Source organism: Apodemus sylvaticus, chromosome 8 (assembly GCF_947179515.1).
Source record: "Apodemus sylvaticus chromosome 8, mApoSyl1.1, whole genome shotgun sequence".
In the NCBI taxonomy this organism is placed as follows: domain Eukaryota; kingdom Metazoa; phylum Chordata; class Mammalia; order Rodentia; family Muridae; genus Apodemus; species Apodemus sylvaticus.
Window position 1 is genome coordinate 66073032 of NC_067479.1, and position 24668 is coordinate 66097699.

General features: G+C 45.7%; 1 protein-coding gene across 1 annotated transcript; it reads left to right on the top strand.

Annotated features, from left to right (window-relative positions):
• The first annotated feature begins 1229 nt into the window (after positions 1-1229).
• Ebpl (EBP like) lies at positions 1230-23227 on the top strand. The gene is made up of 4 exons (XM_052191258.1): positions 1230-1464; positions 17003-17072; positions 22004-22142; positions 22828-23227. Exons 1-4 carry the CDS (start codon positions 1294-1296, stop codon positions 23066-23068), a joined length of 621 nt encoding a protein of 206 aa, XP_052047218.1. The 5' UTR covers positions 1230-1293; the 3' UTR covers positions 23069-23227.
• The last annotated feature ends 1441 nt before the right edge of the window (positions 23228-24668 follow it).

The following is a 24668-nucleotide window of genomic DNA, read 5'->3' on the forward strand; positions in this document are numbered from 1 at the left end:
GCCTTGCTGCTCCTGGTTCCTGTCCACTTAAACAGGTCACAGCCCCAATACTGAGCAGTACCTAAACTTAGAGAACCCTTCATGGGCATGATCAGAGACTAGTTTCCCAGTTCACCTACATCCTGTCAATTACACAACTAGCCATCACCAGAAGGAATTATGAGATTTGATAGAGAAAATGTAGTTGAGAAATACACTGGCCATATCAAAGAGTAGTTGGTTTTCTGTTACTGGACTGGCAGGACTGACTGCTCTCTTAGTAGTTCTTGGGTTGGACAGCTGGTATTTGCCAGATCCTGTAATAGATGCCAAGGATCCCATGCCAGACACTCCAGTCACAGTCTCTGCTCTTACGGAGTTTATATTCTAGTGTAAGGGAGTCGTAATAAAGAGTGAAGAACTAATTTCTGCAGATGTTATCTGCCACAAATAAAATAGAACAAGTTTTTTGAATTTATGCCAGCCATCTTCAGTTTTGGTAAAGTACACATAACAGAGTTCACCCTCCTAGCTGGCCGTTTTTAAAGGTACATAATTCAGCAGTGCTCAGTTTGCTCACACTGCCATAGAGCCTACCTGCAGAAATGTCCTCTATTGCAAAGTTAGGATTAACTCCATTAAACAACTGCCCTCCCCTTTCCCAGAATCTACCCCACCTTCCTGAGTAGGAATCTAGTGGTTGCTAGGCAAGAGCTGTGCACCTGAGGCTTGTCCCCAGAGAAATCAGCATTTGAGTATCAGGAATAGGGTCTGTCATCTGCATGGCATTTAAAAACCTGGAGGAGTGGTGCCGTGGTGATGCTTGCCTGGGGTTGCTACCCTTAGGAGGTCGAGACAGGAAGATAAGAACCTTGAATTCGACCAGCCTGGGCTGCATACTGATTAACATTTTAGCCTGAGCTACGTTGCTAGACTGCTCAAACAGGAGACAAAGGTTGAAAGGCGCAGATGAAGACTTTTCTTGGGCCTCCTTGGCAAGACTTGATAAGCATCTTTAGAACCTTGACTCAAGATTTACCATCTCCGGACAAAAATCCCCACTGTTTGAACTTCACTTTGTGGCTCAGCCTTTTGAACCTCGTTAGATGTCAGACTTCCTGTATCTTTTGGAGGCAGCTAAATATGTAAAGCATGAACCTGGGTCCAGGAATCATCCGGACAGAAAAGGGCTACACAGGCGGGGCAATGGGCCGGAAGGCCGAGCCCCTCGGAGGCCCGCCCACGAGAAGCTCCGCCCACGAGAGCTTCTCTCTGTTCGCTAGCTCTCTGCTCTTGGGGGTGTGCTGTGGAGCCATGGGGGAGCATTGGGCGCTCGGCCCGGCGGCGGGCTCCTCGTTGCTGTTGTGCTCGGCGCTGCTGGCCGTGGGGTGCGCGCTGGGCCTGCGTCTGGGCCGCGGGCGGAGCGCGGTGGAGCGTTGGGTGCTCGCCTGGCTCTGCTACGACTCACTGGTGCACTTCGTGCTGGTAAGTGTGCCTGCCTTGGGGCTCCGCCCGAGTGAGGAGGTTATGGGAGCCCGCGGCCCTGATGTCTCGGGGGGGGGGGGGGGGGGGCGGCCGAATGGTGCAGCCTTTGGCCTTGATGGATCCCCCAGATCAAACCGAGCTCCCTACTCCCCAGGTGCTGCCTGGTCTATCAGAAGAATTGAGAATCAAACTGAGAATTGCTAGAGGAATTTCTCCTCCTCCCTTTAAAATTGGCTTAACTTTTGTAGGTCAGAAGAAATCCATTTCTTGTAGGTTTCCTAATTCTGTAGAATATAGGTTTTTAAAGTATGTCCAGGGGCTGGAGAGATGGCTCAGTGGGTAAGAGCACTGACTGCTCTTCCATAGGTCATGAGTTCAAATCCCATCACCCACATGGTGGCTCACAACCATCCATAAAGAGATCTGATGCCCTCTTCTGGTGTCTGAAGACAGCTATAGTGTACTTACATATAATAAATAAATCTTTAAAAAAAAATATGTCCATACAATTTTCTGAGTTTCTTTGATATCTGTTAATCTTCCTTTGCATCCCTAATTTATTAATTGAGGTCTTCTGCCTTTGGTTAGTTTAGCAAAGGGTTTGGCAATTAGTCTTTTGTAAGAATCAACTTAGGTTTTATCGATTCTTTTTTGTTATTCTTATTTTATTAATACCTGTCTTGCTTTTAGTTATGTCTTCCAATCTACTGTTTTGAATTTTGGGTTATTCCTGCCTTTTAAATTCTTGAGGTGCATCATTAAGTTATTTATTGGAGGTTTCTGGCTTTTTTATTTTTTTAAATGTAGACACTGAGAGCTATAACTTTCCCTCATAGGAATTTTCATTTAATTGTGAGATCTTTGTTTTAAACTTCCCTTGATTTATTCAAGTGCCTATTCATTATCCAATAATCTGTTGTTCAATCTTCTCTTTTTTTTACATTTTTTAATTAGCTATTTTATTTATTTACATTTCAAATGCTATCCCCTTTCTTCTTTTCCCCTCAAAAAACCCCCTATCCCATTCCTCCTCCCCCTGCTCACTAACCCACCCACTCTGCTTCCCTGACCTGGCACTCCCCTACCCTGGGGCGATGGGCCTTCATGGGCCCAAGGGCCTCTCCTCCCATTGATGTAGGACCAGGCCATCCTCTGCTACACATGCAGCTGGAGCCATGGGTCCCTCCATGTATACTCTTTGGTTGGTGGTTAAGTCCCTGGGAGCTCTGGAAGTACTGGTTGGTTCACATTGTTGTTCCTCCTATGGGGCTGTAAACACCTTCAGCTCTTTGGGTCCTTTTTCTAGCTCCTTCATTGGGGACCCTGTGCTCAGTTCAAAGGTTGGCAGAGAGCATCCCCCTCTGTATTTGTCAGGCACTGGCAGGGCCTCCCTGGAAACAGCTATATCAGGCTCCTGTCAGCAAGCACTTGTTGGCGTCCACAATAGTGTCTGGGTTTGGTAACTGTATATGGAATGGATTCCCAGGTGGGGAAGTTTCTGGATGGTCTTTCCTTCAGTCTCTGCTCCACACTTTGTCTCTGTATTTCCTCCCATAGTATTTTGTACCCTATCTAGGATGGACCAAAGTATCCACACTTTGGTCTTCTTTCTTGAGCTTCATGTGGTCTGTGAATTATATCTTGGGTATTCCAAGCTTCTGGGATAATATCCACTTATCAGGAAGTACATACCATGTGTGTTCTTTTGTGATTGGGTTACCTCACTAAGGATGATATTTTCTAGTTCTATCCATTTGCCTAAGAATTTCATGAATTCATTATTTTTAATAGCTGAGTAGTACTCCATTGTATAAATATGCCACATCTGTTGAGGGACTTGTTCAATTTTTAGTCTATGCATTTCTGGTTGAATATACTCAAGATACAGGCAGAATGCAGCCAGATTCAGTGCCAGGCTGCCACCTGATTGGCCTCCAGCCCAGTTTGCAGTAGAGGTCTTCTTCCCCTCTGGAATCCCATGACCCAGGTTTCTACTGTCTTCATTATTAGACTGTTCTGGTAAACTTTTCTTAGAACACTGTAGAGCTTTTCTAGGCCAAAGTTTCAAACCATTCACATTCTTACAACTCAGTCCCAAAGGCCCAAGAACCTCATGGTCAGGTTTACCAAGTATCCGTTTAGTTACTTGTATTATTGCTGTAATAAAATCCTGACAAAAGAAATTTAAGGAAGGAAGGAAGGATTTATTTTGACTGGCTGTTAGGAGCTTTACTCCATCATGGCCGGAAGACACAACAAGAGCAGGAGGCAGCTGCTCGCAGAGAGAGGGTCCACATTCAGGAAGTAGAAAGCAGTGGGTACTTTCTTCAGTATCTAGCCATGCCCCAGGAATGGCACCACTCACATGGACATAGGATCTTTTCACCCCAGTTAACCTAGTATAGATAATCCCTGACAGGGATGCGTTTCCATGGTGATAATAGATTCCCCCATCTAGTTGAAAGTTAATAGTCAAGATTAAACATAACCTGGCCATCAGATTCACCTAAAATAAGGTAATTTTCTTTTTTTTTTTTTTTTTTTTTTTTTTTTTTTTTTTACTTGTTGGCGGGGGGGGGGGGGGGGGGGGGTTGGGGAGGTACACAGCTGTCATACCATTGCATATGGGGAGCAGTTGACAGTCAGAGTCAGTTCTGTCCTTCCCATGGTTGGGTTTTGGGGATCAAACTCAGGTCATTGAATTTGTCAGAAAGGTCTTTATTCACTGAGCCATCTGGATGGCCCCTCACCCCACTTTAGAGATAGCCAGTGCAGCTGCACCTAAGTAGTTCTGAGGTCTTATTCCCTCCCAGGTTTAAAAAATATAATCTTAAATACTGTTTTTTTTTTTTTTTTGGACAAAATTTGACCTACTCTACATCTGAATAGACATATTCAGTTACGTTAGTCTGCATAATCTTACAAAGAAAACACAGTGTTTGGCTATCATTTAGTTCTGAGCATTGCCAGTTAAATGAGCGCAATTCCATGTGTTTGCACAAAGATGAGATTCCTTATTTCCTAATAGTTAATGTGTTATTTCCCTCAAAGCCTTTATTTAAAGAACTGATTTTTAAGCAACCACTTGAGTACACATAATCCCCCAAAGAACAAAGGCAGTAAAACAGGTACAGTGTGTGTGTTTGTTAACCCAATACTCGGGAGGCGGGTGCAGAAAGATGAGAATTCCAAAGCTCTCTTTGGTTACATAGTAAATTCAAAACCAACATGACCTACATGAGACCCTGTGTCAAAAATAAACAAACAAAACTCAGGTCCCACTTAACAGAAAGTATATAGCTAAAACATTCCAGAAATATAAAAGTATAAAGATTCTCAAAAAATATATTTGTCTACCACCTAGTTTAAGTTGCCTTCTCAAGCAAAGATACAGGTTACCTGACACAGGCCTCCCTCCATTCATGGTACCTTGAGGCCTGGTCTGATGAGTGGAATTAGTCTTCCCCATTCCTCGAGCCCCTTCCAGATCTGGAGGAAGCCTCCTTTAGAGCCTGAGGTTGCCTGCTGTGAAGGGCTCTTCTGTGACGGCTCTTCCCACCTAAGGTGTACCTTTCTCCACAGATGGAAGTGACCACTCACAAGCACCACAAGCTACTTTGACTAATTCCTTAATCTTCATATGAAGACCATGCCAGAAGACTGGCTTCCAGGCAGCTAGGGTGAGAGTCTTATAGCCCACATAGTGTTCAAAATCTAATTGGCCCACATTAATGGACAATTTTTGCTGTTACTAACAATGCTTTGGGCAGATTCTTTGGACACCCACCTCAGATCAGTGGGGAGGACCCTCGAATTGCAGTGAGGTCTGTAAGGAATATCCTTGTCTGGATTAGTTTTGGCTAGCAGTTTGCTGCAAGGGGATCCAAAAATATGGGATGTGTTGATACTGTGAAGAAAAGCCCTGAGCACTGAATGCCCTCACACTCAACACTTGAGCTGCCTTCATTACCTCTCTAAATTTCCCAAGTTTGCTTCCTGACACCATACTAAGAGCTAGCCACTGAGACAGAGGTTTAAACCATACATTCTCAAGGGCAGTTCACCTCAAGTGTCCAACTAGAGTGTGCCAAGTAATCGTGGACATCAACCTGACTGGATTCAGAATTTCCTGGAGATGTGTAGAGCTCACTTCCATGTGTATCTGTGAAGGCGTCTCTAGAAGGGTTAACATGGAAAGGCCCGCCTTGGATAAGGTGATCCCATCCTGAAGGCTAGGGACTGGAGTGGGGGCCATTCACAGGCACAGGCTCTGCTTCTTGGTCACCTTGCTGTGATCTCTTAGCCACACTCATGGAAACTCAAAAGAAATCTTAAGTTCCCTAAGATAAGTGTCACGGTTGTGAAAGTCTAATAGACGTTGGTCACCTTGGTCTCCAGCACTGAGTCAGGCCAATGTGACTAGAATGGAAGGTGCAGGCATCCCACAGTGCACAGCTGCGTGTGAAGAAAACAAGGTGCTTTGGAACACCTTTCTCCTGTCACTAAGAGCAGGATACATGCAGGTTTCCTGCAGTCGAGCACAGCCTTTTCGATATGGTCAGGAGCCAAGGCAGGAGGTTCATGTCTAGGTGTGGAGAAGAGGTCAGACATGAAGTGGTCTGGCTGAGAGTGGAGCTGGGATGACAGGGAATAGGCACGGCTCTTATGTAGTGGGAAGGATTTGAATAAGAGCGTAGTGTGGCTGGTGTTACAGCATCCCCTGTTTTGGGTTTTGGCTATTCCTTCAGGCTTGGAACCCCATAGCTCTTACTGTTTCCTAATGACTGGAGCAATCAGGTTAAAGCATTTGGGCTTTTGCCTTGTTCCCAAAGCAGCTTAGGAACAACTTCAGAGCAATAACGGTAGAGATGGTGTCTTAGGGTTTTTTGCTGTGAACAGACACCATAACCAAGAACTCTATTATAAAGGTCAACATTTAAATGGGGCTGGCTTACACGTTCTGAGGCTCAGTCCATTATCATCAAGGCAGGAAGCTCAGTAGTGTCCAGGCAGGAGCTAGGAGTTCTACATCTTCATCCAGAGGAAGCCAGGAGCAGACGGGCTAGGAGGAGGGTCTCAAAGCCTGCCCCCACAGTGACACACTTACTCCAACAAGACCCCACCCACTCAACAAGGCCACACCTCCTAATAGTGCCACTCCCTGGGCCAAACAAATTCAAACCAGCACAGATGGTAAAGAGAGATTGTAATGGTGGGGTCCCGAGGCCCCAGAAGCCAAGGCTCTGAGCCTCTGCACAGGCTCCTTTCGCTCTTCAAGGCAGGCATTAGAGAGTAGAGAGTCTCTTCTCCCAGGTGAGCCACAGAAGCAGAGTAAGCACACACCCTGTCCTTGCCCTGCCTCGCTTCCTTTCTGACCATTATACTGGTCTGGCCTCCATCTCAGGAAGAGAAGCCTGGAAGAATCTGCAGACAGGCCGTGCTGGGCGTTCCCCACTGTGGCCACTGATTTTCTGTGCTTTGTTTGCACCTTTGCGGTGAAATCCCCGTGAACTAGAGACTTGGTAGACTGACTATCATGCTTGAAGTCCTGAGTTCACTCCCAGCACCCCATAAAAACCAGATGTGGTAGTAGATGCCTGGGATCCCCCAGCACTGGGGAGTCAGACGCAGGATGATTGCCACAAGTTCAAGGCCAGAGTGGCCTACATAGTGAGCTCTAGGCCAGCCAAAGATAGGGAGAGAATGTTAGTATGAATGTTCACTGCCACAAAGCCTGGGATCATATGGGAAGTGAGCGCCTGGGCAGGAACGGATGAAATTGTCCTGATTGTGTCAGTTGATTTGGGAAGATTAATGTGTGGTGGTGGACAGGTCTTAATTGCAGGCTTGACACGGGCTGTATAAGTGTTGAGTGTGGGCTTGAGGGGTGAGTGTGGGCTTGAGAGGTGAGTGTAGGATTGAGGGGTAAGTGTGGGATTAAGGGGCATCTTAGGGTTTATATTGCAGTGAACAGACACCATGCCCAAGGCAACTGATACGGTGAACATTTAATTAGAGCTGGCTTAAAGGTTCAGAGGTTCAGTCCATTATCATCAAGGCAGGAGCATGGCAGCTTCCAGGTAGGCATGGTGAGGGAAGAGCTGAGAGTTCTGCATCTTCATCTGAAGGCCGTGCCAGAAGACCAGCTTCCAGGCAGCTAGGGTGAGAGTCTTATAACCCACAGTGACACACCTACTCCAACAAGGCCACACCTTCTAATCGTGCCACTCCCTGGGCCAAGCATGTACAAACCGTCATGGGGTGAGTGTGAGAAGCAGCAGAAGGAAAAGCAGGCTGGTGGAGACAAGAGCAGCGGAGTTGTGGTAGGAGGAGGGGAGGAGCATGGGAGAGCAAGAGGGACGCAGGTGCAGGCAGGAAGGGGCTGAGTCTGGGAAGTGGGGAAGTGTGAGCAGGAAGGGAAGGAAGGGACAAGGAAGTGTGCGTCACAGCAAGCACGGAGAACAATAGCTGTCTGCTGGCTGAGTGTCAGAATGCGGTCCTTCTATGTGTACCTTGGTACCCTGGGGACGGACTGGAATCTGGAGATCAGCCTCCCTGGGTTTTGTTCCTAGCGTCCATGTTCCCGCAGTGCTCTGTTTAAGCTTGCTCTTCAGAATAGAGGACAGTTGTCTCAGGGAGCCTGGGTTTCCTTTGCAGCTCGCATGCTCCCTAAGGTTTGTCTGTGTGCTAGGTGTCAACCCTCTTCCGGTTACCAACACCAGCTGCCTCTCACCTTATGCTGCTAGAACGTTAATCTCTGACTCTCTCCCCACTGATCAATCATGGCCTCCTCGGCTGCCTTTTCCTGAGTCTCTCTGGCTCCCATCTTCCCTGCAGTTTCCTGACACTGCCACCTTTGTTCCAGGTTGATACAAGGTCTAGTAGATGACTCATGGCTGGGAGGCTTTGGCTGTAGTAAAGCTGTTGGCTAAATGGCCAGCCCTGAGGTGAGCACTCGTGATTCTGCTGGCTTGGCAGCCCTTTGGCTGACTAGGAGTAAGACAATCTCACTTTCTCCCTCCAAAAGAACTTACACTTTCTCCTGACAGCAAAAACGACATGAATGTTTCTGTTTTCACTCTGGCTGCCGTGAAACTTAAACCCACACAGCAGAGGCTGCCTGCACAGAGGGCTCTCTCCGACCCCTGACCTGGATTTTCTTCCCCCTTTGACTAAACATTTTAAATTCACTTAAATGTTTTTTGCTGCCATTGACATAAAATCTTTTTCTCTTTTTAAAGTTCAGACAGGCCTTCACTATGTAGTCCTGGCTGTCCTAGAACTTGCTATGTAGATCAGGCTGGCCTTGATCTGGGATCTGCCTGCCTCTGCCACCAAGTGCTAGAACTAAATGCATATACCCCAAATCCAGCCTTTTTTATATATATAAAAGGAATTTGAATTCTTCAGAAATGCTGCTTATTCTGCTGGGCGTGGTGACGCCTGTGGTCTCAGAACTTGGGAGGCAGAAGCGGGAGAGTCAGGGGCTCAAGGCCATCCTCAGCTCCATAGCAAGTTCGAGGCCACTCTAGGCTTCGTGAAACCCTGACTCTGAGCTGGGTGGTGGTAGTGCACGCCTGTAATCCCAGCACTCTGGGAGTCAGAGGCAGGTGGATATCTGAGTTTGAGGTCAGCCTGGTCTACAGAGTGAGTTCCAGGACAGCCAGGGCTAAACAGAGAAACCCTGTCTCGAAAAAACCAAATCCAAAAAACCAAAAAAAAAAAAAAAAAAAAAAGGAAAACCTGACTCTGCAAAAACAAACAGGCTAGAAAGTGGCGCCGCAGTTTAGAGCACTTGTTGCTCTTGCAAAAGACCCAGGTTTGATTCAAGCACCCACATGGCAGCTAGCGACCATTTTTAACTCCAGTTTCAAAGGACTTGATGCCCTCTTTTGGCCATTCTGTATAGGAAGCACATGGTATGCAGACACAGATGCAGGCGAACCACCATGCACATAAAAGATACAATAATAATAACCAGTTGTTTATCATTTCTTTTGTGTTTGAGGTTATGATTACATCATCTCCACCTTCTCTTTCCTCCCAGGAAGCCATTCCTTGTATCCTTCCTTACTACCTTTCAAATTCATGATCTCTTTTTGTGTTAACAGTTGTTACATGCATATCTGTATACATGCACACACACACACACAACTAAATACATTTACTTGTGTGTATGGTTTTAGTGTTGACCATTTGGTGTTAGACAGTCAATGGCTGTGCTCTTCCCTGGGGAAGATGATTTCTCTCCCTCTCAGCATTCCTTAGTTGCGTGTGTTTTGTGTAGGGTTGAGGTCTGTGGGCTTTCCCTTATCCACGTCAGCATGCCCTTGTCGTATTTATTCAGCTCATATTTAGGCAGTCATGTGGTGAGACTTTATAGGTGTAGCTTCAGACATTCCTAGGAAACACAGCCTCACACCAAAAGTCAATCAACCAGTAAATTAAGCCACAAAGCAAGCGCAATGGAATCCCAGTGGTTTTGCTTTAGACATGGTGTCTGGCTCTGTAGACCAGCTGTGTAGTTAGGCTGGGTTAGTTTCAAACTCACATTGCTAGCTGCCATTCTTCTTGCTACCCCCACCCCCCATCCTACCTGCTGCAAGTTCTCTTTAAACATGGGGTTGGCTGGGTGTGATGGCACTCACCTTTAGACCCAGCACTCTGGAGGCAGAGGCAGGTGGGTCTCTGAGAGTTCAAGGTCAGCCTGGTCTACAGAGTGAGTTACAGGACAGCCAGGGCTACACAGAGAAACCCTGTCTTGATGGATGGATGGATGGATGAATGGATGGATGGATGGATGGATGGATGAAACAAGCCCAGGGTTAGTTACTAACCATTCTTCCACTATTTGAGGAGGCAGGCTCTGGGGTGTGGGGGTAAAAGGAAGAATATGAGGTGTGGGTACAACAAATGTACATTTGAATCTCTGCACTACCCTCTGCACACTAGGAAGCCACAGGCAGGACGGGGGGGGGGGGGGGGGGGGCATGGAAACTCCTGTTCTCAGTTTCCTTATCCATTGGCCTAGCTTGCTCTCTGTTGCTGTGTATGCTAACCAAAAGCAGAAAAAGAGGAAAGGGCTGATTTCACTTTCCACCCCCCCAGGCCAGAGGCCATCCCTGAGGGAAGTCAGGCAGGAACTCCAGGTAGCAACTGTGTGAAAGGCTGCTTTGCCAGCCCACGCGCTGGCACTGGCACATTGTGGGCTAGCTTTCTTACACATCTCTCCACTTTCCTGGGCTTGTCCAGATCATCTGTCCTGGCAATCCCTTCCAGTCATGGCTACAGGCCAATCTGATCTGGGCACCTCCTCAGCTGAAACTCCTTTGCTACTGGCTTTGTCCTGGAGACAGCTGAAGCTAACTAGCACATCCATAAAACCAGGCGCTAGCTATTCTCCTCAGAGGGTGTCTGTAAACTCAGGAGGGAAGGGGCTCACACTTAAAATCTCAGTGCGTGACTGAGACAGGAGGATTTTTGAGATGGAGGCTAGCTCCAGCTACAAATCAAAACCCTGCTCCAATAAGAATTAAAGTCCAGTGATTTCAAGTAGTGTTTTTCAAAGTTGACCATGCACATAAGTCACTGGGCTGGGATTCTGTACTCGTATAAGCTTTCAGATGATTCCCAGCTCCAGGGTTCTTGCTGCAAGGACATATGGTACCTGGCACTTCCCCAGCCTCAAAGATTATACACAGTCCCTTCTGTCTGCATCCCCCATCAACTCCCCTCTGCCCTTTGCATTCTGTTCCTGTGTCAGATGGCCGTAAGCTCCACGTGCTGGCACAGTGAGCTCCAGGCTTCCCCTCAGTCCTTAACCGAAGAACAGCTGTCTCAGCAGAAATAAAGATTGTCTCAACAGGACAGATGTTCTCACGGCCTAAATCCAACACTAAGCTGAGTGTCATGGGTACAGAGGAACTAGTGTGGCTGGCTCTGAGGCCCTATAGGAGCCATCACCATCCACTGGTTAATGTCAGGTGACATCTATCTGCTGGGGCTGGGAGAGACTACACCAAAGCAGAGTGGTCATGTCAGTAGAGACTGGCAGAAGGGGCAGCTTGTAGTGGGACTTACGTTAAGTCAGTAAAGCCTAGGGGAGGGGCTGCAGCAGCTGGTCCTCCTCAAGTAATGGTGCAGGCTGTAGCCATGACGGGAAAACCCAGTGTGGGCCGAGACCCGTTGGTGGGATCGTGAAATCTAATGCATGTCACGTATGGTCACATCATGTATGGTCACATCACATATGGCCACATGAGGGTCCACTCTCACTCCACCTCAATCTCCTCTAAGTTCTCAGTGCTATATTGTTTTCTGAGTCTTCATTCAAATAATGTTAAAGCTAAAACTCCAAAATATATTTACATACAGATTAGCCTCATTTGTATGTTTTTTTTTAAAAAATTCTGTAAAGCCATTTTCTTTTCCTGCTAAATGTCTCTTTAAGAGTTGAAATGTGTCCACATATCATTTCCTGTTTGTTATTTAATCCCAGAACACAGTTGCTTTGCCAGTCAAAATTTTCTAGAAATCTATAAAATACATTGTTAAAACCTCCAAGTCTGGAATACCTGAAGAGAAAAGCGAGCTGGGACTTTATTAACTTCCTCTGCCATGGACACGGTCATTTTAAAAGAGACTTCACTAGCTGCTCAGTTACATGGAATTAGTGCCCTCCTGGTTTTTAACCCAAAAAATATCCCATTTTTCAGGCCAAATATCTTGATATCAAGAACCTTTTATTATTATTATTTTTAATTTCTTTTCTTTTAATATTTATTTATTTTATATGTATGAGAATACTATAGCAGTCTTCAGACACACCAGAAGAGGGTATCAGATCCCATTACAGATGGTCGTGAGCCACCATGTGGTTGCTGGGAATTGAACTCAGGACTTCTGGAAGAGCAGTCAGTGCCCTTAACTACTAAGCATCTCTCCAGGTCTTATTTTTAGCATGCTAGTGTCTTAGTTAGGGTTTTACTGCTGTAAACAGACACCATGACAAAGACAACTCTTGTAAGGTCAACATTTAATTGTGACTGGCTTACTGGTTCTGATGTTCAGTCCTTTATCATCAGGGCAGGAAACATGGCAGTGTCCAGTCAGGCATGGCGCTGGAGGAGCTGAGAGTTCTACATCTTGTGCAGAAGGCAGCCAGGAGGAAACGGTATTTCAGGCAGCTAGGAGAAGGGTCTCAAAGCCCACTCCCAGGTGACACACTTATTCCAACAAGGTCATACCAACTCTAACAAGGTCAGACTCCTAATCGTGCTACTCCCTCAGTCAAACCACCACCACTAGCTATCCCGACTGATAGAATATAGAATCGCAATGTAGTTTGAACCTACTTATTCCTGGTTGCTAAATGTTCTGGAGATTTCTTCACATGCCATGGCCTTTTGTTCTTTCTCTGAGAAATGTTCTTATCATATGTCCACTTCCTAATTGAGTCATTGACTTGTTCATTTGGTATTAAAGCTGTGGTTAATCTTTTGGTTATTTTTTTTAATTCTTCATATACTCTAGATATTAATCTGTTATGGTGGATATGGACTATATGTTATGGTGAAAGACTTCTGAAGCTAGTAACTGTCTTTGTTGGTCATGAAAATGACCGTGCAAACTTCATGCCTCAGAGCTTCAAATAACTTAAAACTAAAAAAAAAAAAAAAAACAAAAACCTGAACAGGTCATTAACACAAAGTAAATTCATGTCAGGAACCCTGTGGGTTTCCTTTAGCAGACAGTGTTGGCCACTAGAATATAACACTAGATGGTTTTTGTTGTTGTTCCTGAGTAGTTAGAGAACTCTTGGTGCAGGATCCTCCAGGAATCTTTAGAACCAGAGTTGCTGGTCTCATTCTGTGATCAGATTCTGCCTCCTGTGTCTTGCTGAGTTTGTGGTCGGGCAGGGTATGTATGCTTTAGAATAGCCGCTGCAGTGGGCCTGGGTCTAGTCATTTGTGTTTCTCCCAAGTTCTTTCATGGTCAGAGCAGGCCAGGCTCATGTCACAGAACCTTCCAGAGATCCCTTCTGGAAGAGGTGACATTGAATGGGAAACTCTGGGGACATTGTGGGATGTGGTATCATCCCTCATGGGACCCCTTGACAGCTCACACAAGAACCTTGTTGTAAAAAGACCAGGCCAGGTTTGAGACGCAATTCTTGCTCCACATGCCTTCCACCGTTCTTCAGCCACCAAGCCATCTAGCCTCTCAACCACTGAACTGCTGAGCTGAATCACTTCTTATTCTCTGAAATTAGCCCTTCTCTGATGTGCCGCTGTGGTAATGAAAAGCTGGCTAATGGGTTGGGAACCAGCCTTACTATTCGGTTTCAAGACATTCGGTGACACGACACTGTTTAGAAAGGCTCTAATGCTGTCGGGTGTAAAGTAGTCCTGCTTTAAAAGAGCGCCCTGGCTCCTGCCTCACAATGGCTTCCTCTCTCACCATGTGATCTCCCCACTTCATGCACACTCCCACCAGAAAGTCAGCCGCTGGGCTGAGCTGTAGCAGAAGGCTGTACCAGAGCCAAGGGTTGTCTCGGACCTCCAGAGCTGATTGCGAGCTGAGTAACCCTCTCTATACAGGCCCCAGCTCATTTCGTTACAGGAACAGAAAGCTAAGTTCCAAGCAGTGATATGTGTATTTTTAAACTTTTATATTCTTTTTTTAAAATTTTTTTAAATTAATTAATTAATTTGGTTTTTTAAGACTGGGTTTCTCTGTATAGCCCTGGCTGTCCTGGAACTCACTCTTTAGACCAGGCTGGCCTTGAACTCAGAAATCCACCTGCCTCTGCCTCCCAAGAGCTGGGATTAAAGGCATGTGCCACCACTGCCTAGCCCTAACTTTTTTTTTTTTTTTTGGATGTGTACATTATCTTTATTCATATTTGGTATATAGCAAGTTTCAGAAAAGACTGCACACAAGTATTTCTCAATGCCTGAATGAGTACTTTATACTAATGTGCCTCATCTGGATTGGTATCCAGAGTGCCCGAAACACCTAAAACACAATACAACTTTTAAAAAATAAATCCCTTTAGTGAATAGTAAGAAAATGCAATGACTAAACAAAGCCATCAACATGACAATGTTCATCATACATACTAGTAGATACTCCACAGTGGCAACCAATAAGGTTGATACTGATTTGAGAGATGGCTCCCACTCGTAACTGATCAAATGCTCGGGTGAAAAAGGCAGCAAAGGTGCAAGCAAAAGCAATGGTCCGGTCACGGGTGGCACATCTTAGAGCCACATTCACCTAAAACACAAAGAACAGGAAGCAGAGCATCCCTGAATTTTAGCCCTAACTTTTACATTCTTAACAAAAAGTTGAAATGATTCAAAGATGGGCGAAGGATAGACATCTCGGTGAAGGAGCTATCCAGATGGTCAACGGGCACATGCAGAGAGGCTCAGCATTCCCAGTCATTAAGGCATTACGAGTCAAAATCCACAAGATACCACTTCACACCCGCAAAATGACTATTCTGAAACAGCAGCAGCAATAAAAGCAACAGATGCTACCTCGCAAGTGGAGGAACTGTTGGTAGAAGCAGCCACCTCGGGTATTTCCCTTGGCCTTGGTGGCAACTTCGAGAGATGACAGCGTGTTATCACAACTTGGGTGTAGGTATTGATGCAGTCCGATAATCTTCAGTTATTCAAGGTAAGATTTCCCGTATCCCAGGGTAGCTTAGTGGCTTATCTGACCCCCAGAAGAGTCATGCCCACAGGTGGAGAACCACTGCCTTAATACATTCACTACCTCACTCAGCTAGCCCACTAATCATAGGCCTCTCAGTTTTATGTGTGTGTGTGTGAGTGTGTGTGTGTGTGTGTGTGTGTGTGTGTGTGTGTGTGTGTGTGAGAGAGAGAGAGAGAGAGAGAGAAGTGGTGGTGTCTGGCCTGTAATTCAGAGTATAGCCCACAGTGGCATTGAATTTGTGTACAAGTATTTGCCCCCATGCCTGGTCTAAATCTCCTGTGAAGAAAATGCATTTTGGATTAACTTGGACTTACTAATTAGGTGACCCAGAAAGAATGTCGAGGAAACAAAAGCATAAACCAGCTTCCTTCCAAGCCCATGTCAACAGACATTAGAGAGGAAAAAGCTGAAAGGCACGCAGAGATAGCGTGAAGGTCAGAGAAAGACAATCACTGTGGGATGAACAGAAGCTCTCACTAGCGAGTCCTGGCCCACGGACAAAGCCATCTAACGCCACATGATCTTGAGGCATCTTGAGTAGGGAAGGACCTTCCACCTATAACTTTAGCACTCAGTGACACACAGGTAAGACACTGGATTAGTAAAGAAAAACCATCTGTGGTCTACTTCAGTGAACACTACCGCTACAAACACAGTAGGAATGGCTTTTCCGGTTTTAGAATCCACTGACGGAAAAGAGAGAAGGCAAGTATGCTCACAGAACCAGGCTGAGGATGTAATCTGTCTACGTTGTCGTCCGTGTTAGCAGGCACCATGGGCAGAAGTTGGCCACTGGAAGCTGGAACGAGAGTATGGAGGCAGGAGTGGGGGGCTCTTGTGCTCATAGAAGGAGCCTACACTGCACAGATGAACGGGTGGGAGACCTTTCAGTCCATTACTGAAGTCACACGTTAATTAATTAATGAAAGAATGCTATACCTATGTCTAATAAATGTTTTTCAACAACTGGCATTAAAAAATCAGAGATGTGTTCTTATATAGGAAAAAAAAATAAGTGAGGTTTCTGCACAAGAGATTCCTTGTTGTATGAAATACAGTAAGCCCAGATTTACTGATGGGAGAACTGGGATGTGGTATACATGAATAATGTTACCACAGAGCGAACAGTGTGAAGAAGTAGGTACCTCCAGAAGTGATGGAGCAGGGTACCAAAGAGGGTAGAGGGGATGCAGAGAGCTTAAATGTCTTATGAGGAAGAACTATTGAGCTGCAGTAAAAATTAGTCAAGGGAACCAATGTCACATCAGATATACCCGTGCGTTCCAGCTGTTTGGTTTCTGGAAACTTGAACAAAGAAACACTTCCAGGATGAGGGAGTGCAAAGATCCTTACAGACACGCAGCATAGGAAGGGCCTCAACTCTGCCATAGACATATGCTGGCCACAGACATTTGCTGTTTTGTTTTTAAGGTTAATAGAATAAACTACTATGAGATTCTTCTCCAAGATTTAAGATTTTTTAGAATAACCTAGCACTGATTTTTCTCTGTATGATAGTCAAGCACTCTCTTTGTATAAAAATTTGACTTGTTTTTCCTACATAAGAACATACCTCTGATTTTATAATGCCAGTCATTAAAAATGCCATTACATTTATGATAAGGTTTGGCCACGTTCATTTCCCAGTCTGGGTAGCGTCCAGAGATGATGTGGTCCTCCAGGCCACTGGCCAAAATGTGGGCAGCTTACAGAGGGGAGGAGGGCTGTTGCCGCGTATTGCTGCCGTGTGTCTGCTGTGCCACCCTGTGGTGGTGAGGCTAAACAAAGCCTGTCTCCCTTTTCTTCCCTCTAGGAAGGCGCCTTTGTGTACTTGTCTATAGTAGGAAATGTTGCAGATTCCCAAGGCTTGATTGCATCTTTATGTAAGTAATTAAAAACATTTGCATTTGAAATGTCTGAGGAGATTAATGGCAAGAATGGCTGTCAATTAACTGAATGTCTACATCGCTTATTGTGTGATTCCATTTACATGTCCCGGCCAGAAGAGGTGAATCTTTAGAGACAGATAACAAATTAGCGATTGCTTGGGGCTGGGGGTGAGAGCAGGGATGAGTGGGAAGGCCAGATGACTGCTGGTGGGTGTGGCTTTCTCTTTTGAAATGTTCTCGAGTAGATTGTATCTATTCAAATCTGTGAATGTTCTAAAATTGGGATTGTGCACCATGTGAATTACATCTCAGCAAGGCTATATATGGAACTGCGAGTATACAGCTGGGTGTGGCTCAGTGGCGAAGTACTTGCCTGACAAGTACTTCGGGAGCCTCTGTGCAACTCTGTAAAACAAAGAAAGAGCATCAGAAGACCTGCAGTGTTTAAACTGGGTGCTTCCCCTATATGTTGTTTATATAAATTTACTTTTAAAAAGTGTTCTTATTCAATGTGGGTTTGCACATATGGGCAGTATCCTGGAGGTCCGCCGAGGTCGTCAGCACTGCTGGAGTTGGCCTTACAGGTAGTTGTGAGCTGCCCAGTGAGGATGCTGGTAGATGAACTCAGGTCTGAAAAAAAGCACGAACACTCCCAACTGCTAAGCCGTTTCTCCAGCCCACAAATCACTTTTGATTGTATGTTTGATTGTATGTTCTCCAAATTCCTCCTGTCCTGTAGAGCTATCAAGTAGTTTCCCCATTTTCTTAACACTCGATGTAAATCGGCCAGCATTTATTCAACTAATATTGACTTCCCAGTGTGTTCTGTACTGATGTGGTTAAGTCAGTGACCAGACACCAACGCCAGCATCTCTATTACGTACCTTCAGGTTTGGCATCTGCAATTCTGCATTGTGTGCTGTGTGCCTTTCTTTTTCCTTATTTTATTATTTTACTCTGCTTTTATTTTATCTTGATTTATTCATCGAGCGTCTAGGTGTGTGGTATATGGAAGTATATGTGGGTGAGTGTTTACTGTTCTTATTTTATTTCTTTTATGACTTTAGTTTTTATTCATTTATTCTATATGTGCGTGCGTGCGTGCGTGCGTGCATGTGCGTGTGTGCATGCCTGTGAAGGACAGAGGACAGGTTTTGGGAGTTGGTTCTCCCCTTCCTACGAGTGGTGCCCTGGAATCAGACACGGGTTGCCAGGCTTGGTGACAGGTGCCCTTACCAGCTGAGCCATCTCGCCAGTCCTAATTTATGATTTTATTTTATTATCTTTTAGTACTGAGTATGGAGCTAGGACCGTGCTCATGTTGTTATGCATGTACTGTGCTCTGATGGCTCATGTTGTAAGCATGTACTGCGTTCCTTTGCCATGTCACCCAGACCCATTGTATTGTCATCATGCCCTGAAATCACATGCTTACACCAAAGGTCTGTGTGGACACACTTATTCACTACCAGCGCTAGAAAATGTCTAAAGAATCAAACTGTCTCAGTTCAGTCATTACTTCTAAAAACAAAATATTTCATCTTTGGTCCTCCAGCCCTGGGCTGTGGGCAGGCAGGGATCTGAGCCCCTTTGGCCAGAATCTTGCTACCGTAGCTCCAAAGCTTGTGGGGGAATGTCTGTATTAAACTTACTTCAGGTTGGCTGGAAAGTATTGAGGACCTGGCCTGAGCCACTACCCTCGTGTGTGTGTGTGTGTGTGTGTGTGTGTGTGTGTGTGTGTGTGTGTGTGTTCTATGGTGCCCTTTGTCAGAAGTCAAGCTGCAGCTCCCACCATTGATTATCCTGCTTTGGGCATCAATGGAAGGGAACAGCCCAGGTGTGGCCCAAGTCCATGAAAAGAAGATGATTGACAGGGCCTTCCTTTGTCACCACCTGCAGGTGAACTGCCCTTTATTATGAAAGCAAATCCTGAAGAGCACTGCTCCTCCAGAGGCTGGCCTCTCCCTGGCCTTGGCTTCAGGCTGTGGGGCACCCTCCTCCCCCTGGGTGGCAGACCATGCAGGCAGCAGTGGTGGCGCTCAGGAAGCCTCCTCTTGCCATGGCCTTGCCTCCTTTCCCTCTGAACCTCTGCCCCCTGCAGTTGTGAGTCACAAAATAAATGGAACTGATCGTGTTAGCATGCTTTTTAAATCTTGGCTGTTCAGGTGTAGCAAGCTGGGCAGCAGGTAGAGTTCAGCTGCAAAGGTTGTACCAGAGGTACACGGACCAGGTCTGGACAACGAGGCCTCAGGCCGTCCATCTGCCTTCCCCACGCACTCTTCAGCTTTTCCCACTCACCTCTGTTTCCAGATGTTCTATTTCCTGGCCTGGGACTTTTGCATCTGTTCTGCTTTGGAGCACCCATTCTTTACACTGTGATGTAAGGCTGAATTCAGGATTTAGGATTCTGTCAGCAAGCCTGGTGGTATACACCTCTCATCACAGTACTTGGGAGGGTAAGGCTTGCTAGTTGGAGGTCAGTCTGGGCTACATAATAATACTATCTCAAAAACCACAAAGGGCATGTAGCTCACCCCATGAGTGCTTACTTAGCAAGCAGAAAGCATTAGGTTTGGTCCCCAGATCAAACCATAACAGTGGCAGTAAAAACAATACGGAAGGGCTGGAGAGATGGCTCAGAGGTTAAGAGCACTGACTGCTCTTGCAGAGTCCTGAGTTCAGTTCCCAGCAGCAACCACACGATGGCTCACAACTATCTGTAATGAGATGTGATGCCTTCTTCTGGTGTGTCTGAAGACAGCAACAGTATTCTAACGTACATGAAATAAACAAATAAATCTTTAAAAAAAAACTAATAAGTAAATTTAAAAATTATATGCCTTGACATGCAGTAAAACTGGAGGGCACCCCACTATTTCCATAGAGAAGAGTTACTAGCTTTCGGCCCTCTTGATTTTGGAGACCAGACACTGTGCATGTCCCTGTGGAGTGGGCCCTGGAGTTGTCAGATGAGTCCATCACATTCTCTGAGGGAATCAGCCTCACCCCACCCTGTTCTTACCACGCCCACTGGTATGGCCCTGGGGTCGACTGTCTTCCCAGCTGCAGCCCTCATGGGTCCCTGCTTAGTGCTATGGCCTTGTCCCTGAGCTAGTGTGGATGTCACAATGGCAGGTCCAGAGCCAGGCACCTTCCTGACAGCGGGGTGAGGAGGGGGAAGAATCATCAGGGCATCTTCCTGGGTCTCACTTTTTAATCTAAGCACCACTTTTGTCCTTCCTAGTGTGAGACGCTTTCAGACAGACCTTATGGCCTAGTGGCTGCATTCTCAAGGCCCAGCAGAGACAGCCCCCATATGTTCAAAACATACTTGTTAGATTAGGGGCTGGACCGATGCCTCAGTGATTAAGGGCTGCCCCTCCAGAGGATCTGGGTCAATTCTTAGCACCTACATAGTGGCTCACCACCATCTATAATCCAGTCCCATGGGATCCTCACCATCTTCTGGCTGCCACCAGGCACCAGGCATGCACAGGGTACACACACATACATGCAGGCCAAACATCCAGACACATAAATTATCATTAGAAAGAATGAATAGAGATGGCGGTTTGGGGTTTCTGTTTTGAATGTCTATGTGTTTACTAATCTCTTCCCTCCTAAAGCATTGACATTGTATGTAGATGATTTTCCTAGATTTTGAATACCTTGATTGATTTATTTTACCTTTTGATTATACTTTTATGTTAAGGGATTTTTTTTTCCTTTGCAATACTGCCTTGCATTCCAGTTTCTACAGCTGTTTCTGAACATGGCAGATGGCTCGTCAGAATCTAATGGTGTGCGTGGCCTTACATAGAGACTCCTCACCAATGAGGCCTTGCCCTCGAGACAGCCTTTCTTGAGAGACCTTAGTCACTACTGCCAAGGCATCCTGTCTCTGGCCACTGTGAGATGAAAGCTTCCGACTGCTCTGACCAGTCAGACATCAGAGCTCATTTCTAACCAGTTACACCTTCTCACTGTAACGTGCGGGCGTGCTTGAAGGGAGAGAGGGAGAGAGAGCCACTCTTCCACTCTCAGCATTTGAGTCTGAGATCAGCTTGTATGACTTCTACCGTTTAAACATTAATCGGGTGTTCACTTTGGCAGCACATGCACTAAAACAGGAACCATGCCAAGAGTAGCCTGGCCACTGTTCAAGGTCACATGCAAATTCATGAAGCATTCCATGAAAATTAACAAAATAATTAGGGGCTGGAGGGACGGCTCATGGTTAGCACTTACCCCTCTTACAGAGGACCTGAGTTCTGTTCCCAGCAATCACACTGGGTAATCCAGTCACCTATAACTCAGTTCCAGGATACTGAGTGCCTTGAATAAAAACTAACTCCAAATGGATCAAGAACCTTATTTAAGTCCTGAAGTGCTAAGCTGCTAGAGAGAATTGTAGGGAAAACACCTCAAGATAAAGGCACGGCAAGGGTTTTCTGAACAGACACCTAATAACACAGGAAATAATAGTGAGAATTGGCAAATGGGATTGTGTTAGTTAAGCTTAAAACTATTTCTACTATAACAGAATGAGGAAAGCACAGAAGGAAAGATAATCCTTACCAACCATACCTCCAGTACAGATTAATAACTAGAATCTATAAAGAACTCAAAAAAGTAAGCGTCAGAATCAAGCCACCCAATCAATAAATGGGCAAATACCACATGTCTGTAAATCTAGATGAAAAGCTATATATTGCAGGAAAGCAGAAAGTCACTGCTTAGAGGAGGACAGAGAGCAGCAGAAAGGGGGACCGGAGAGGGCGATGGGGCAGTGAGCATGGACAGAGCACACTCCTGTGCTTGTCTGAAACTGTCACAATGTAGCCCGTTACTCTGCACACAGCCTAAAACCTTAACAAGAAATGTTTGCCCGCTGAGAGACTTACATGTGGGTATTCTATCTTCAGGGAAAGAATATGGCAAGGCTGACACAAGATGGCTGTATTCTGATCCGACCGTTGTGTCCTTGGAAATCCTGACTGTTGTCCTGGATGGGTTCCTGGCATTGGTCCTCATTTACGCCATAGTGAAGGAGAAATATTACAGGTAAGTGTGCTCCCGTCTAGCCAGAAGGGGGACATCAGCTGCCCAAGTGACATTTGGATGAGGTTGTAACCACATTTGTCCACAAGACAAAGCTTTTCGTAAGACTTGAGACAAGATAAAACTTTATTATAAATCTCGAATAGGAAAGAGTGCTCCCGGCTTTTAAGACCCTTTCTCTACCACTTTTAAGGTGATTAGCAGTAACAATTACCTTTTCTTGGTTCCTTTGATATCATTTTGGCCCCATGACTACAATTGCAGACACGTTACAAATGTACATGTGTGCCGTCTCCAACATTGGCTGACTGAGTCAGGCACAGGAAATGAAGACCCTTTACCGGTGTCTTTCATATGCTCTCCATGGTACCTTTTGAGGAAGGATTGTTGTCACCTTTTGCGGCAGATGAAACTGACTGGTGACAAGACTCATAGCCAGGTCTCTTTGAAGGTCGGAGGGGACCTCATTAGGTCCTCCTGAGAACAGTGCAGGGATAGGGAAGTGTTGCTTCGCCAAGGAAAGATAGTGTCTTCACTGTCTAGGCTGACATGGCCCATCAAAGAAGCGCACGCCAGAACCCACAAACTTCTGTTGTAGAGACTGGCGGGGCTGGTCTGAAGAAAAGATGCCTGCCGTGCTTCAGAGTGCCAAGCTGTGCCCGTTTCATTCCGTGTCTTCTCCCCACAGGCATTTCGTACAGATTGTCTTGTGCGTGTGTGAACTCTATGGCTGCTGGATGACCTTCTTCCCCGAGTGGCTTGTCGGGAGCCCCAGCCTCAACACCAGCAACTGGCTCTACCTCTGGGTCTATTTGGTGTTTTTTAACGGCCTGTGGGTTCTGATCCCAGGCCTGCTGCTGTGGCAGTCATGGGTAGAACTGAAGAAGAGAGATTACCAAGAGGCCAATTCAGTGAAGAAGCTTAAGTGAATTCTCAGAGCAATCCATTCTGAGTCAGAACGGACCAAACATTCCAACCTGTGCTTCCCTTTCACAGTGCTTTGAAGCAGCCATTACAGATGGGTTAGAAGGTGGCAATCTGATCTGTTTGTTTTGGTTCTCTGATTAAATGATAATCTGAAGAGAGAACTTGGGGTGTGGTTCAGTAGTGTTGTGCTTGCCTAGTGTTCACAAGGCCCTGAGCTGTTCACTTAACACTACTAGGTGATGAGTAAGTTTTCACTTGCCACAAGATCATATTTAATTAGACACTCAGTCATGGCTAGCATAATCATTATACCATGTTAATAAGAGTATCACAGGATACTATAAAGAGTCATATAAATTTTTACTCCAAAAAACAAACAAACAACCTTTTTGCTTTAGCTTTTATTCTTCTCAGTGGTCTCTTGGAGTTACTGATGTAAACCTAGAAGTAAAAGGGATTGATTCTGTTTTATACTCATATTGTTTCAAATTTGTGTGCCCATGTTACAGACCGTGGGTCTGCTGTGGGATAACCAGGATTCTTCGGTCCAGGAAGACACAGGTCCGGCAGAAAATGACAAACTGACATGACTACAGAGGTGGTTTGAAATCTGAATGTATTTTCCGGTATCTCCCAAAGTCCAGTCAAGTTAACATCTCGAATTAAGCATCATATACATCTGTAAAAGGCTATCTGGGCTTTCTCGGGCAATACAGAGTGTTTACCCAAAGTCCAGGGCTCATGCGGCTAAACTGCTTCTTCATCTTGGTCTCGATGTCAGGCCCGCCCGGAAGCTAAAGAAGGATGATTCTTGGGCCTAGCCTCTTGGCGAAAATGGCGACATTGTAGAGCTTGGGAAGCTGCCTGGCTCGTGCTGTCTTTTAAGAGTACTTCTGTCTAGTCTGTCGGTTGTATTCTTCTTTGTGCCATGCCTGGGGCCATCATAGCTCCTCTGAGGCCCCTGGTGATCAGTTCCTTGTAGTCCCTAGCCTCTTCCCCGGGGCCGCCCTAGGTCCTGGGCAATTAGCTGGATCTGCTCCAGCCTCTAGCCCTTAGCTTGATGAATTAACGAACTCATTTCTCCTCTGAGTCTCTCTCTAAGTAGAGAGAATCTATTGCCGCTCTGAGTAAAAAGTATCTACTGTCTCTCTACTCTCTCTCTCTGACTCAGACTCAATTGAGTTTTCTTGAGTATTAAGTATAAACTGTATCCTGAATCACACCTGGATAAGCTAAGAAAGGTTGTTTTTCTCAAGGACTCCCTGTGTGAGGCCTGCAACACAAAAGGCCAGTTCTTCATAAACTTCCTTTGCTATTCTGGTGGGCCTGAGATAGCTGGTCTGCAAGCAAAATCAAGAGTTAACGGCAGAACTAGATTAACTTCTGGGGAAAGGTAGCTAGGGAACCAACTCAAATGTAAATTCTTTCTACCTTGCCCAAGACTCATCTGTATGGCAGGGACCTCATAAGATTTTTCAGATGTAAATATCCTTAGTCTGGGCTATTGTTTGGAATCCACCTGCCCTGAAAGGAAATGACTGAAAAGCAGAAAAGAACCTGTGACTAGAGTTTCTGGGATGCCTTTTCTACCATAATAACATA